Here is a 17,062-nt window from a genome sequence, read left to right as displayed (position 1 = left end):
ACTAAAAATATTATCTATGATATAAAGTCCCCTATATGGCAGCAACGTGGCCCTTGCATCATGGTAAGAGCACCATTTAGTTAATTTGATTTAGGTAATTGACCAATGCTCTGCTGCTGAAAGCAGTATGCTAGCTGACGAAAAGACAACGAAGGAAAATATTTTGTGAGGCAACGCAAGTGGTTTCGCTGATAACGATCAATAAATGGAGTGTTACTGCATGTTGACGTCGATCATAGGCGGTGGTCACGTTAATGTGACTAGACCGCATAGAAAACAGCTGCCTGAGCTTTCAGCCAGTTCTCTACGCTGGTCTTTAGCTCGTTGTTCCTGCGAAAATGCTGTCCTCTTAGCCAATGTTTCATGTGAGCAAAGAGATAAAATATGAGGGAGCCGAGAGCTGGCTGTATGGTGGGTGACCAAACGATTCTAATCGAAAGCCCTGCAGCGTCCTTATTGGAGCCGCAGAGTGCGGCCGAGCGTTGTCATGAAGAAGAACAATGCCTGAAGACAAAACGCCTATTTGCTTTTTCTGAAATGCCCTTCGTAGACGTTGAATAGTCAGATTGTATGAGGCTGCAGTGATTGTCGTGCCACTATCCATGAATTCCACCAACAAAACCCCTTTTCGGTCCAAGAACACAATAGCCAACACTTTCTGATGGAGGTTTACACAGGAAATGACAATTCTTCCACTCTTTGGGTGGCCATTTTTTTCTCTTCATTTTCGAAATGGACACTTTTTCTGTCCCTGTGAAAATTTGGTTCAAAAAATTTTTCCTGGATCACGGTAGCGCTGGAGAAACGATTAGGCGTCGCTCATTCGCTGTTTTGTGATTGTCGGACAGCATCTTGGGAAGCCATCTCGCACAATGCTTGCCGTACTAAAGTCGCTCACTCACGATGGTATACAGAGCTGACCTTGTAATTTAGAGAAATAAATCACTCAATACAGAAATTGTGAACCGACGATTTCCTCGAATCGCCTGATCCACTCGCTGAAAGCTGAAAAAGATCATCGGTTGAAAGCTTGAACAGTCCTCTGCTGACATGCAGGGTCCATGGATTCATTGAGGTGGTATCCATACCCGTACACGTCCATCCGCTCCATGCAATTTGAAACGAGACTCGTCGACCAGGCAACATGTTTCGAGTCATCAACAGTCCAATTTTGGTATTGACGGGCCCAGGCGTGGCGTAAAGCTTTGCTTGCAAACATCAAGGGTACACGAATGAGCCCTCGGCTCCGAAAGCCCATATCGATGTTGTTTCGCTCAATTGTTCGCACGCTGACACTTGTCGGCCCAGCAGTGAAAGCTGCAGCAATTTGGGGAAGGGTTACACTTCTGTCACGTTGAACGATTCTCAACAGTCGTCGTTGGTCTTGTTCTTGCAGGATCTTTTTGCGGCCGCAGCGATAACGGAGGTTTGATGTTTTACCGGATTTTCGTAGTTAACTAGTGAAATAGTCATACAGGGAAATCCCCACTTCATCGCTACCTCTGCCCATCGCTCGTGCGCCGACTATAACACCACATTCAAGTTCACTTAGATGTTGATAACTTGCCATTGCAGCAGCAGTCACCGATCTAACAACTGCGCCAAACACTCGTTGTCTTATACAGACGTTGCCAACCGCAGCGCCGTATTCTGCCTGTTTATATATATCTCTGTATTTGAATACGCAGGCCTGTACCAATTTCTTTGGCGCTTCAGTGTATATACCCTTTGGTGTTATAGATCACCTGTGACTCCGTTCTGTATGTTAGAATCAATAATAAACCAGCTGTTTTGACTTGTGCTACTGACGGAGATTTACGTAAGCGTATTACAGCAAGTCTATCAGACAGTACCTATCCGGTGTAAAGTGACATGAAAAGTGTAGTATGGGCTACATATTTGCACATGGTGTCTACAGATAAACGTCCCATTCATTATCTGTGCCACATTAGCTGGTGTAAATATCTACAGGCTCAGATGGATAACAAACCGTACATTCGCAAGGAGAGGCTTCCAAATTGTATTCTCGATGTTGTCAAGCCCACTTACAGGTTGCTGGCTGAAACTTGGCTTCTAAGAAAGTGTGTTTATGGCAAAATCCAGAATCCAAATAAATCTGTTTCACTCATATGGGAACGATGCCCAAAAACAAGATTTTCATCTGTTACTGTTGTCAGAATTGCAACTCATGATGCATTTCTTGTATTTAATGGCAGGAACGTGGGGAGAATGAAGGCATTAGAAAGAATGGGCCTTAAGATAGGAAATTTCACTCAAGATAGGAAAATAGATTTACAGCGCCTCTCTACAGATGGGAAGTCAGTTGAAGACCTCTTAAAAGAAAGGAAGTAGGAAACAAGAAACGAAAAGAGAAGCCTTCTAGGGAAAGAGGTCCGTATGTACAAATGTGGGGCCTTCAGAAGGCGGGAAATAAGAAAAAAAACATTAGGCTGAGCTTTAAATTGCATTTCCTGAAAATTGTCTTTTTTAAAAGTTATGTAAGTTTTTCTTGTAATCTATGAAGGCTACAATTATGAAACTTCGAACTTCGTACACGTATTTCTACGAACTCAATAAATGTAGACTAAAGAGTAAATTTTGAAATTGTAAGTATAAGCTGCTATATATGGCAAAGTTTTTGGAATTTTGCACAAATTTTGTGTTATACTTACAGGATTATTGATAAAAATCATCAAAATTCGCTTATTCGATATACTGAAAAAAATTATGAGAGAAGATTTCTGTTTGCAAAGAGATTAAACCGAGAAAATTTTGTAGAAATCTCTTAGTTTATAAGAAAAAGGTACGTATATTATTTTTTGAAAATAAAATTTTTAAATTTCACAGAAATGTTAAATATATACAATCCTAGTAATGTAACAGTAAATGTGTTAACTTCGTGTAAAGTATGGTACAAAATTACATTGCCATATTTTAAAAATTGTGGGCTTCGTGCATCTTTAAAACAACGTGCGTTTTTCATGAAGCCTTAAAGCTGTATAATGGAGCTCATCTGACAGTAGCAGCAGACGCCGAAGCCGCGCGCGCAGTGTCCGCCGGCGGCGCCGCCCCTGCTGGCGCACTCGAGGCGGTGGTAGCACGTGCCCGCCACGCCGTGCGGCGTCACGCAGGGCCCGTTGTGGAACCGCACCACCGTCAGCAGGCTCAGCACTGCACACACAGCGAACGCGTACCACTAACAGCATCACACTGACCATTTCACTAGCACGGGGACGTATGTGTTCCACAATATACACAGTGTGTTCCAGATCCGTTAGGAGTGCTTGTCTGAAATTCCAAACTGCAATGCCATCTCGTGGTGAGTTGCGGCGTTACAATCTTTGAAGTTTCGAAAACAGCTGTGTAGAAAGCCAAATCGCTAGAACTGCTGCACCAGGCACTCTGGCCGCGAATGTAACAATACTTGTCTGACACTCGTAGGAAAATGGCAGTGGAGCAGTGAGGCAACATCAAATTTTTTGAGTCTTCCAGCGTTTCTGGGCGAGAATTCGTCGAATTCGACTCGAATGCCGGAGAGGAAGGTTCCTGATTGCTCCTCCATGACGACACCCCAGCTCACAAAGCGAAGACTGTGCACGAGTTTTTGGTTAGCAAATGGATCACAGTCCTGGATCACCCATTGTATTCCCGGAATACGAGTTCTGGTTGTTCCTCAAATTGAAGTTGGCAATGACACAATCAAGGACATCCAAGAAAATTGTACTGCAGTACTAAGTGCATCTCCAAAAAAGGCCTACTGTGACTGTCTTAAAACGATTTCCGCTGTGTTTTGATTCAGGGGAAGGCTATTTTGAATAAATACAGGGATTTTGTGAACATAACCCATAACTTTTATTTTTCTTAGCCGCAGTCCTAACGGAACTGGGACATACTGTGTAGATTATCAGAGAATCAGTGGCAATTTGCAGCATGTTATTGCCATGTATCAGCATCTCACTGCTAAAGAAAAGTCTGCGGAAGCTTTGCAGAGTTCTTATGATTACAGCTTGCACCTGCAGGTTGTAGTACCTTCAAGTTGCATTGTTAGTCTACAGTCCTTGGGTGATATATGTGACGTGGAGTTTTCACTTCATAAAAACAATAAAGCTGTTTTTATCAATCCAAGACCTGTATGACACGTTCGTGTACGTTGTGTAGTTTCACTTTGTGCTGCTACATCACATCACACTCTCCCTGCAGCGCCAGCTGTTTTGAACAGACGATTCAGCAGAATGGCTGCCCAAACCGCGCACTCTGAAGGTACCTTAGATTTATTTTAGTTATTGCTTTTAATATGTGAAAAAGGTCTTATGTTTCATTAACATATATTTTGCTAGAATTAGTTCTCATGTTCACTACAGTAGACGTCGAAATTCGAAATACACATATGTGTACTACAGGTTACATCCTCGAAGCTCTTTCTTATCTCCTATACAGTGTAAATAGTAGCTTTTAAATTCTGAGCGAGGAATTAATTTATGTTATTGTATTCAGTTATCGATGATTAAGAAATACTTCGCACTCTGGAGGAGAGTGATTTCAGTCTGTTATCCAAGTGTATTGGAAGTGAGTATCAGAACAAACTGGCCAGTTAGATTCTTTAGCCATTTTACTGACTTAGCTGTTGTTTATTGTTGGATTATGTATAAAAGGTCTTGCACAAAGGAAGGCGTACCAAAATGCAACAGATTGTTCTCAATAAAATGTAAACTAAATGTGGTTAATAAGCTAATAAAGTCTTCCCATATAGGAAGTTCCTCACAGCTCTAGAGAAATGTCTGTCCAAGAATAGGAGTGCTCTGACAGTTCTAGATCTGATGATAAAACACACAAGAGAAGAAATGTTGTCCTCCAGCCAAGAAATGTAAGTCGATATGACCAGGATGATAACCTTGCTCAGTACTTAGAGGAGAACAATGTCTCTAAATGTCGCTATGGAGGATAAAAAACCGTGTGAAAGAAGTGTAATACGGGGTGTTTTTGTCTCTCCGCAGTGCCGTATGATTGTTAGCCGCACGTGTCGTATGATTGTTCGCCTGCCTGGGTTATTTTCCTTTAAGTAGACTCTCCCAACTTCCACTGTTTCGTTTATCTCAGCCGGCGTCAGTAGCATCGTTGGTGTGTGGCGTTACGTGTTGACGTGAACGTTTAAGTTTAGTTGCTTTGTTCGTTTGCTTCGTTTTTGTCACTGTTAAAATGCTAACCATGTAGAACGTGTGTTTTTATTCTAACAAGTGTTCAAAGCCGGCGGTAAATACGCACCTTCAGTTCGTCAAACATTTAATTCAGATTTCGCGGAGACAACACTCCCACATCGGGATACTGTGCGAGATTTGATAATCGAATTTCGAAGTACGGGTTCAGTGACAGATGCACCGAGAGGTGGTCGTCGCAGCGTTTTGTCTGAGGGTAAACTACTCGATATTTCCGATAAAATGTCCATGCATCCTAACAAGTCAGTAAGAAATCACGTCCGCAGCTCGTGGTCGTGCGGTAGCGTTCTCGCTTCCCACGCCCGGGTTCCCGGGTTCGATTCCCGGCGGGGTCAGGGATTTTCTCTGCCTCGTGATGACTGGGTGTTGTGTGATGTCCTTAGGTTAGTTAGGTTTAAGTAGTTCTAAGTTCTAGGGGACTGATGACCATAGATGTTAAGTCTCATAGTGCTCAGAGCCATTTGAACCATTTTGAACCAAGAAATCACGCCCCGGAAATCGATGTTGGTGTCGGAACGGCCCATACAGTTATAAGGAAAAAATTAGAACTTTTCCCATACAAAGTGACAGTCGTGTAAGAACTGAATAATACTGATCATGGCAAGAGACTGCGTTGTTGTCAATGGTTCAAAAATTTCGTTCAACAAAATGGAAGGGATATTCTTAATGTAACGTTTTTCACTGATGAGGCGTGGTTTCATCTATTCGCGTACATGAACTCGCAAAATTCTCGTATGTGGAGTACTGCAAATCCATTGTGTATTCATGAGGAACCACTTCATTCTGTGAAAATGGGAGTCTGGATTGCAATTTTTAGACGTCAGATTGTGTGTCCCATATTTTTCAGCGAAACAATAAACGCACGACGATACTGCAGTGATATTCTGTACCCATTCACAGGAGAACTTGTGTTAAGTGAAATACTGAACGGTTATTTTCAACAAGATGGTGCAACCGCGCATACAGCTCGCTTTTCAATGTCACTGCTTGCTGATGGTTTTTGGTGATCGCATAATTTCACAGGGACTTCGGCCTCCACGATCGGCTGACATAACACCACCTGACTTTTTCTTCTGGGGTGTAGCGAACGCAATTGTCTATAAAAACCGTCCAAAATCCATCGATGAATTGAAAACTGCAATATCCACTTTCACTGCTTCTGTTGCAGAAGAAATGTTACAGATTGTGTTTGGAAACATGATTAGACGAATTGAATTGTGTATTCAACAACAGCGGGGACACTTTCAACATTTGATGTAACAATTTGTAAGTAAAAACGAATATTCAATAAATTAATCACTTGTATTTCACTGAGTTTCATTTCGGTATATTCATTGCGGCATACGGCACGCGCGGCTAACAATTATACGGCACTTCTGGGAGACTTTTTGAACACTTTGCACAATTGTGAAAATTTTTTCCTTGTACTGGTTAAGACCCATGGTACACTACATGTACCTTACATATACTCTAAAGTAAAGCAAACTACGTACCACGAAGTAATTGTCCGAATGGGAGGGCAATCGGTAGATGCTTGCAGACAAACAGATGATCACAGTTTCAGAAAAAAAACTGGATGATTTATTCAAGAGAAAGAGCTTCAGAAACTGAGTAAATCAATGACACGTATAATTATACAGGTTGGCACTGATTGAGAGAGATGTTGGCTGAGGGACAACGTGCCAAATGCTGTCCAATTGATGCCTTACATCGTCAAAATGGTTCAAATGGCTCTGAGCACTACGGGACTCAACTGCTGTGGTCATAAGTCCCCTAGAACTTAGAACTACTTAAACCTAACTAACCTAAGGACATCACACACATCCATGCCCGAGGCAGGATTCGAACCTGCGACCGTAGCGGTCGTGCGGTTCCAGACTGTAGCGCCTTTAACCGCTCGGTCACTCCGGCCGGCTCTTACATCGTCAAAATCCCCAGCTAGTTAGAGGGCCCTGCCGATAATCCTCCAGACTTCTCAATTGGGGAGACATCCGGCGACCTTGCTGGCCAAGGTGAGATTTGGCAAGCACGAAAGCGAACAGTAGAAACGCTCGCCGTCTGTGGGCGGACATTATCTTGCTGAAATGTACCCAGGATGGCTTGAATGAAGGACAACAAAACAATGTGTACAATATCGTCAACGCACCACTGTGCTGTAAGGAAAGCGCGGATGACAACGAAAGGGGTCTTGCTATGAAAAGAGGCTGACACCACAGACCATTACCCCTGGTTGTCGAGCTGTATGGCGGGCGACAGTCAGGTTGGCGTCCCACCGCTGTTCAGGGCGCCTCCAGACACGTCGTCGCCCTGAAATCTCGTTGACTGGAGTATTGCTGTCTTCGGTGACGAGTCTGCTTCGAAATAAGCCCCAATGACCTGGAGTGATGATCTGAGGCTCCATTCCTTTTCGTAGCTGCACCCCTTTCGTTGACGTCCGCTGCACCCTTACAGCACACTTACAACTATACCCCGTTTCATTGCCCGTCGTTGCAAGTCATCGTGGAATTACCCTTTCAGCAAGATAATGTCCTTCCGCCCAAGGCGAGAGTTTCTACTCATTATCTTCGTGCTACCTAACCCTACGCCGGCCGCGGTGGTCTAGCGGTTCTAGGCGCTCAGTCCGGTACCGCGCGACTGCTACGGTCGCAGGTTCGAATCCTGCTTCGGGCATGTATGTGTGTGATGTCCTTAGGTTAGTTAGGTTTAAGTAGTTCTAAGTTCTAGGGAACTGATGACCACAGATGTTAAGTCCCATAGTGCTCAGAGCCACTTGAACCACTTTGAACCTAACCCTACCTTGGCCAGTAAGAGCACTGGATGTCTCCTCAGCTGAGAACGTCTGGAGGATTATGGGCACGGTCCTGCAACCAGCTGGGGATTTTGACAATATAACGGGCTAATTTGCACAGAATTTGGAGCAATATCCTTCAGGAGGACATTCAACAACGCTATCACCCAATACCAAGCCCCATAATTGCTTGCATAAGGGCCAGAGGTGGAGCAACGCATTATTGATTTTGTCAGTTTGCGATGCTCTTTCTTTTGAACAATTCATCCAGTTTTTTTGAAATTGTAACCATTTGTTTGTCTACGATATTGCAGTACATGTTTATTCTGATTCCGATGCATACACATCCAAAGGAACAGTCACTGCGGCGACCACAACCGTTACGAAACACATCAAATGAATTCGCAGTTGCGAATAAGGACTACCATCAGCTGTAGAATGGAATGACGACAGTGGAAATAAGCGATAAGAGAGAAATCCGGGTTCGTGTCCCGCTCCGGCAGAAATGTTCATTGTCGTCATTCCATTCTACAGCTGATGGTAATCCTTATTCGCAACTACGAATTCATTTGATTTGATTATCTGTACATGATCATCACATCTGCCAATTTCCGTCCCATTCAGAAATTTGTTCGTGGTGTGTCCTTTTTCTTTGTCGTAGAATTTGTTTTATAAAAAACAAGAATTAAAACAATGTAACTTAGAATGTAGCTATGTGCTATAAGAATGAAGCACATGATGTTTTTGTGCTGTCATCTTCTGAATGCTCGGAGGTACTTAGGAACAACGTTGTACGAGTATGCTCTACAACTCTCCATGTTGGAAAGTGAAAAGGCGGAATATATTTTTTCATAGTGCTACTTGTGACTACGGTATTAATGAAAACAATCAAACTTTAATGTCTTTCGCTCCGCAAAAAATGACAGTGAAACCTCTAAAAATGGCCACAAACTTCTTCCACATTATAATCACATGTTTATGTTCCTGGCCATTAAAATTGCAGCACCAATAAGGGTACAAATAACGAAATTTTCTTACTGTGTGTATACACTATGGTATGAAGAACACGCTTTTAAAATTGTTGGTAATTTTTTGGGGGGAAGAGAGCGGGATATACGGGCTGCGAAATTTAGTACACATAGCTGCCACCTCTGACACGAGGGCACAGAATCGAACAGTACTTGCATAACAGATTCGGGTACGTCGTTCTATGTCGCTTCAGATCTGTGCCGGAGTGAATCTGTCGTAATGCCTTCTGAGTCGTGGCGCGCCAGTTCTTCAGCAACCCATGGCCAAGTCTTTTCAGTGCGCGAGAGCTCTGCCGAATGTGCTGGTCTGCGTACAGGTACGTCAAGACAAAACACTAGCGTCACTAGATCGAAAGGCATCTTATTGATGACTCCGACTGTGGGGCGCAGTCTGTAACTTGAGCACACACTCCGTGTAGTTTGAACAAGATAGTACATCTTCGGTTATGCCAAAGTTATTCATTTATTTATTAAAATCAATGTTTCCTTTCATTGAAAGATAGTACACTACTGTCCATTAAAATTGCTACACCACGAAGATGACGTGCTACAGACACGAAATTTAGCCAACAAGAAGAAGACGCTGTGATATCCAAATGATTAGCTTTTCAGAGCATTCACACAAAGTTGGCGCCAGTGGCGACACCTACAACGTGCTGACATGAGGAAAGTTTCCAACCAATTTCTCATACACAAACAGCAGTTGCCCGGCGTTGCCTGGTGAAACATTGTTGTGATGCCTCGTGCAAGGAGGAGAAATGCGTACCATCACGTTTCCGACTTTGATAAAGATCGGATTGTAGCCTATCGCTATTGCGGTTTATCGTACCGCGACATTGCTGCTCGCGTTGGTCGAGATCCAATGACTGTTAGCAGAATATGAAATCGGTGGGTTCAGGAGGGTAATACGGAACACTGTGCTGGATCCCAACGGCCTCGTATCACTAGCAGTCGAGATGACAGGCATCTTATCCGCATGGCTGTAACGGATCGTGCAGCCATGTCTCGATCCCTGAGTAAACAGATGGGGACGTTTGCAAGACAACAACCATCTGCACGAACAGTTCGACGACGTTGGCAGCAGCATGGCTGACCATGGCTGCGGTTACGCTTGACGCTGCATCACAGACAGGAGCGCCTGCGATGGTGTACTCAACGACGAACCTGGGTGCACGAATGGCAAAACGTCATATTTTCGGATGAATTCAGGTTCTGTTTACAGCATCATGATGGTCGCATCCGTGTTTGGCGACATCGCGGTGAACGCACATTAGAAGCGTGTATTCGTCATCGCCATACTGGCGTATCATCCGACGTGATGGTATGGGGAGCCATTGGTTACATGTCTCGGTCACCTCTTGTTTGCATTGACGACACTTCGAACAGTGGACGTTACATTTCAGATGTGTTACGACCAGTGGCTCTACCCTTCATTAGATCCCTGCGAAACCCTACATTTCAGCAGGATAATGCACGACCGCATGTTGCAGGTCCTGTATGGGCCTTTCTGGATAGAGAAAATGTTCGACTGCTGCCCTGGCCAGCACATTCTCCAGATGTCTCACCAATTGAAAACATCTGGTCAATGGTGGCCGAGCAACTGGCTTGTCACAATACGCCAGTTACTCTTTTGATGAACTGTGGTATCGCGTTGAAGCTGCATAGGCAGCTGTACCTGTACACGCCATCCAAACTCTGTTTGACTCAATGCCCAGGCGTATCAAGGCCGTTAATATGGCCAGAGGTGGTTGTTTTGGGTACTGATTCCTCAGGATCTATGCACCCAAATTGCGTGAAAATGTAATCACATGTCAGTTCTAGAATAATATATTCGTCCAATGAATACCCGTCTATCATCTGCATTTCTTCTTGGTGTAGCAATTTTAATGGCCAGTAGTGTATTTGTGATCCGTAGACTCCTCCTAATGTCTGAGTGACAAAAGGCAACTTTTGTTAGCAAGTTTTTATTAATAACAATTGCTTGATCCGCGCCAGAATAAATGTACTTTCTCTTCGTATCTCTCTGCTGATGTCACGAGCGATTTCTGCTTCGGCACATCATCCCATTGGCTCTGAAAGTGCCAGATGGTCAACCACCTCTGTTACCAGTGTGGTAACCTACCGCTGGCTATTTCCTCTGTACCTACTGCAGCACTGATACATTCACTTCACATATGTGAAACAGCAGAACTAGAAATAAAGTAAAATGCACTCTTATCTGCAAATAAGGGGTACCTTACACATCCCATACGATCATGCCAGTTGCTAGGCCTACGGGGTGATTACAATTAAAGTTAAAACTTTCAAACTGCTGTAGAAGTAAGACCACTGGGCAGAATGACGTCAAATTGCAATGGAAAACGTATGGCAGAATAAAACTAAATAGTTACAAAATTAGCAATAGATGGCGCTGTAAGCATCATAGTTTAATAGTGGCCAACTACAAATGACAAATGAATGATACAACAATGCCTAAGGTGTACGTCTGATGTTAAACAAACTGTACTACTCAGTGTGCATCGGTGTAGAGGTGTTCCGTAAGCCCATCTGCAAGAGCAAGGTCATATAACATAGGATGGAAAAAATCTGTTTTTAATTATCCTGAGACCAAAAACCACATAAAAAGCATCACTGACATTGGTTTTTAGTTGTCCTGGGGCAAAAACTGCATAAAAAGCATCACTAATATTGGTTTTTAATGTATTGAGGCCAAAAACCGCATAAAAAGCATAAATCAAAATCACATAGGATTGTTAATTTCCGTGTGACTGGCGCAAAATATGTTCACTATGCTGTCCACCGTTTTCTGGAACAGCATGTTCCACAATTGATCAAAATGTTTCCGGGGTCACATTCAAAATGTGTTGCGCAGTGCGTGCCTTCAATGCAGCTAAATTTGCAATCGGAACACTGAACACAACATCTTTCAGATAGCCCCACAGCCAGAAGTCACACGGATAAAGATCAGGTGATCGGGACCGCCAGGCAGTAGGGAAATGGCGGGTGATTATTCTAGCATTTACGAAATGGCGCTTTAGCAGCTGCTTCACTGGATTTGCAATGCGCGGAGGTGCGCCATCTTCCATAAAAATGATCCCATCCACGCTGCTGGATAGCTGGAATGAAGTGGTTGCGCAAAAGAAACTCATAGCGCATACCACTGACTGTACAGGTAACAGGACCGGAAGCACCTATCTCTTCGAAAAAATATGACCCTATGATAAATGATGCCGTAAACCCGCACCACACAGTGATCTTTTCAGGATGAAGTGGTACTGGTTGAGTTGCGTGTGGATTCTCGTTGCCCATATTCGACTATTATGCCTATTGACATATCCTGTCAGATGGAAGTGGACTTCATCTGTCCACAAAATCTTCCACGGCCAGTCACTGTCCACTTCCATACGAAGAAGAAATTCTAAAGCAAAGGTCTGTCTTGCTGGCAGGTCAACAGGAAGCAACTCCTGCACATGGGTAATTTTGAATGGATAGCAAAGAATGATGTTTCATAGAATTTTACGCACCGTGCTCACGGGTATGTCCAATGTTCGGGCAATTCTCCGTGCACTACACGTTTGCACACCACCACTCGTGCCCTCCTGCACTGCTGTGGCCACTGCTTCCACTGACATCGAATCAGTTCGTTTCCTCCCTCTACCAGGTTTCACGCCGAAATAACCTGTCTTTTCGAATTTCCGAATCATTTTTTTTTTAACCCATCAGTGTCCGGAACTTCTGCAGAGCGACGTGTGCACTGTCATCATTCTTGTAATGCAGCTTTACAAGCAGAGCGCGGTCCTGCATTGAAACAGTCATGGCGAACGTCACAGACGCAAAAGGAAAAAAGCCGTGTATCCGGCGTGTTTATACCAACTTCAGCGGGTCGTGCGCATAACAAATGTTTTCATTTACGTATTCTGACACATGCAGCTCAATCTATTCATCAATTTTCAGACTATTTTTTTTCTGCCATACGTTTTCCCCCTTCTCCGATAATATTCCGTTGCAATTTGATGTCATTCTGACCAGTGAAGTTATTTCTACAGCGTTTTGAAAGCTTAACTTTAATTATAATCATCCTGTATATTGCGATGACAAATGCAATCTGGCAATATTCGCTCCTCTCGGACTATCCACACACGGATCGCCTGAAGCGATTTAGGGAAATCACGGAAAACCTAAATCAGGATGGCCGGAGGCGGGGTTGAACCGTCGTCCTCCCGAATGCGAGTCCAGTGTGCTAACCACTGCGCCACCTCGCTCGGTGACGACCATAGATCTCGTCTTTCAGTGCAGATGCACCCCATGCCGAATATCTTCCGGAGTCAGGAACTGCAAGTAACCGATTCATTTCAATGCACAAAAAGCGACTAATGTCATTAAAATCTTTTAACAATTGTCATATTTGTTGTCATCCATCTTCATGGTGTTATAGTTATCATGGCCGCCTGTGTATTTGCCTTATTCGTTTGAAACTCTTCGTAACATACGAGGGCAAATAGAAAAATTCCTCGACCTGGCAATGAAAGCTTACATCTTTCTTAGCAAACAATTTTTTTCTAACTTAAGTCTTTTCCCAACGTTACCGACGGCCTTACCGCAGTAGTAACACCGGTTTGCGTCAGATCATGGAAGGTAAGCGGTGTTGGGCTTGGCTAGCACTTGGAGCCGGCCGTTGTGGCCAAGCGGTTCTAGGCGCTTCAGTCCGGAACCGCGCTGCTGCTACGGTCGCAGGTTCGAATCTTGCCTCGGGCATGGACTTGTGTGATGTCCTTAGGTTAGTTAGGTTTAAGTAGTTCTAAGTCTAGGGGACTGATGACCTAAGATGTTGAGTCCCATAGTGCTCAGAGCCATTTGAACCATTTGGGCACTTGGATAGGTCCGGTCTGACTAGCGCTGTTGGCAAGCGGGGTGCACTCAGCCCTTGTGAGGCAAATCGAGATCGAGGAGCTACTTGATCGAGAAGTAACGGCTCCGGTTACGAAAACGCCCAGTTTTATTCGCCACCATGGCAAGCTATCCTGGGCTTACATTTCAGCAACATAATGCCAGACCGCACACGGTGAAAGTTTCTGCTGCTGGTCTTCGTGCTTGCCAAACACTACCTTGGTCAGCAAGGTCGCCCAATCTCTCCAGAACTGAGAATGTTTGAAACATTACTGGCAGGGCCCTCCAATCATACGAGATTTTGGCGATCTAACGGGCCAATTGGGCAGAATTTGACACGCTGTTTTTCAGGAGGACATCCAGCAATTATACCAATGAGTGCCAAGTCGAATAACTGCTTGCGTAAGGGTAAGAGGTGGACCAACGCGTCCTTTTTTTGCCGTGTCTGCATCTCAATGAAGCTACACACAGTGTAACTCGATGCAGCCAGACAGTATGTGTTTCCAGACGGCAACATCATGCATATACGAGTGGTTTCCTTAACATTACACGTAAATTTACCAAATGGCCTCATCATACAATAGAGGTTTAAACTAATGGGAACAATCTTTAAACAGGCGAAACTGTTTCGGCTGTTTCCTAAAAGAAATCTTCTTCTCCAATCGATGACAATTAGGTCTTACGTCGTGCTTGGATCAATAAGCACTTGCTTATACTTTCACCGGTTAGCTATACCAATCTTCCTTCTCAGTCCTGTTTAGATGTAGACCATGCCTAGTGAAACGCTATCTACCGTTTGTCCCGACTGGAACAAGCGCAACAAACACGAAGTAAATCGCCATCAGTGTAATTTCCAACACCACCTTAATTAGTCGCACAGCACCATTACGGCGTGGCTGATCATGATGACGGTAAGTATTTCATACTTCCACTACGTTACTGCAGCAGGCATGTCTAAAGATGTACTGTTAATCAGTTCCATAAGGGAATATTCTCAGCTAATTAAAGTATGCCTGCAAGATATACATGTGTGAACCAAAAACATAATTCTAATTATTTTGTGTTGTGGAATGAATACATTTTGCCTAAGAGAGAATTTATCACAAAATATTATTCCATAAGACACCAGTGAATTGAAATTTGCAAAAAAAATGGTTCAAATGGCTCTGATCACTATGGGACTTAACTTCGGAGGTCATCAGTCCCCTAGAAGTTAGAACTACTTAAACCTAACTAACCTAAGGTCATCACATACATTCATGCCCGAGGCAGGATTCGAACCTGCGACCGTAGCAGCCGCGTAGTTCCGAACTGAAGCGCCTAGAACCGCTCGGTCACAGCGGCCGGCAAAATATGTTAACTTACCGATTTCCACATCCCCGACGTTTGCTGTTCTTCTTGTGGCAAAATTAGCCAAACCTAAACGTTAGTACATACTCTTCTCTATCAACTAAAGAGTCAAACGAATGCATAACAGGCAATACTGTATCCATATCATTCGTTTCAAGTAAAGGCTTTGTTTTGGGCATCGTAAGTCCTCTTTTTCTTGCATGAGCTTTGTAAGTTGTAGTCTCTCTCTCAGACTTGTGTTTTTGGTTTGACAATAAGCTATGAAAGGAAGTGGTGTGGGAATATAAAGAATAAGGTAAATGATAGCGGTTGACCTAGTTATCTGCAACGTAACTTGGACCTTCATACGTAAGATATTGGGAACTGACACATCTTATAAACTAGAGTGTCTTAATCTTTACAACTCTGGGTAATAGTTTACTCTTTTATCACATTAATCCATTTTATTTTATAGTTGTAAACAACGTCGTATTTTGATGGAGGTCGCAAGAAACTTCATTTGACAGTAATTTGGAAAGGTGTTCTTAAAAATACTGAAACAACTGTATCAGACAACATTTTCAAATCTGTAGTGGTGAAATTTTATCATTAGTTACAACTGAGAATGCACTGACAGCGATTATCATTTTTTTAATCTTTGGAACCTACGATCGTCTGCTGCAGAAATGGCATGCAGCATCCCGATTTTTTTTTTTTCACTTCACGACTGATACTCATTTTACAGAAGTCTGAGAACATCCCACAAACCATACATCACGAGATAATCATCTTTCAGTAGCATCATCGACGTAAGTTAACTGAATGTGTGTGTTCTAATAAGGCCGTAATTACCATGTTACTACTGTACATTGGCTTATCCCGCCACCGTTGCGTTTAAGTACAAAACAGTGTCGTCTGGAAAAGATTAGCAGTACTGATAACTACAGGCCGAATACAACCAGGATGGGAAATTATCCTTGATGCAAGACAAACTGAATAGCTACAAGCAGCACATATGGTGGCCTTGTAGGCACAAAAAAATCAAGTGTATAGCATAAGGAGAATGAAGAGTGATAGATTACATAAGGGGCATTCTAGAGAAACTATGCTTGTTCGCCGCAAGGAAACACGTGAGCAAAGCAGTGAACGGGTACTTACGCCTGGCTAGCTTCTGGTGCGCCCACTGCCGCTTCAACTGCGCAAGACCGGATATGAGGCCAGAGGTCCCCCGCGCGCTAATGCTGTGGTTCGCCTGTTGCCCAGCTGTCCGGCCTAACGCTTGCAGAGTCAGCAGCACCACCAGCATCGCGGAACGAGGGCGCATCGCGACACATAAGTCACAACTGTAACACCTCGCACTTCATTTAGAATCAGACACTGTTGTTTCTCCGACTACAGCTTGGCCATAAAACATATTTTGGGTTGTAAACAAGTCCCACTAGAGGAAAATTTAGCACATGTCTGCTTTCCAGCATTGCTTGTTCTGTATAGGTGATAGAACGATAACTACACTTTAAAAATAAGACCGCAGTCTATACAGTTGTTGCTGTTCCGGCAGCTCTTTGTCACATTCTGACTTGGGTGTCACACAAAAGCAGCGTATTTCAGTTTCCACTTTCGCTGATCCTGGGAGAGCTGCCTGTCATCACAGTGCTTCATAATTCTCCTTGATCTTCATCAACGCACACGACCTCTTCATGGTGTCGGCGTCGGTGCGGAACTGAAAGACAAAGAAGGGCTGCACTCAGTGAAAAGAATAAACTCATTCTGCATAATAAAAAAAAAGCTTTACTGCGCCAGAATTTTGAGGCATGGGC

General features: G+C 43.6%; 1 protein-coding gene across 1 annotated transcript in view; it reads right to left on the bottom strand.

The window, feature by feature from the left end:
• LOC124594365 overlaps positions 1–16,551 on the bottom strand; it is a 112,666-nt gene extending 96,115 nt beyond the window's left edge. The window contains exons 1-2 of the mRNA XM_047132733.1: positions 16,404–16,551; positions 3,019–3,171 (exon numbers count right to left, since the gene is read on the bottom strand). Of these exons, the coding sequence (XP_046988689.1) occupies positions 3,019–3,171; positions 16,404–16,551 (301 nt within the window). The remainder of the gene's footprint in view (positions 1–3,018; positions 3,172–16,403) is intronic.
• Positions 16,552–17,062: the final 511 nt, after the last annotated feature.

Source organism: Schistocerca americana, chromosome 2, assembly GCF_021461395.2.
Source record: "Schistocerca americana isolate TAMUIC-IGC-003095 chromosome 2, iqSchAmer2.1, whole genome shotgun sequence".
Lineage (NCBI taxonomy): Eukaryota > Metazoa > Arthropoda > Insecta > Orthoptera > Acrididae > Schistocerca > Schistocerca americana.
This window is presented reverse-complemented; position numbering and strand designations above follow the sequence as displayed.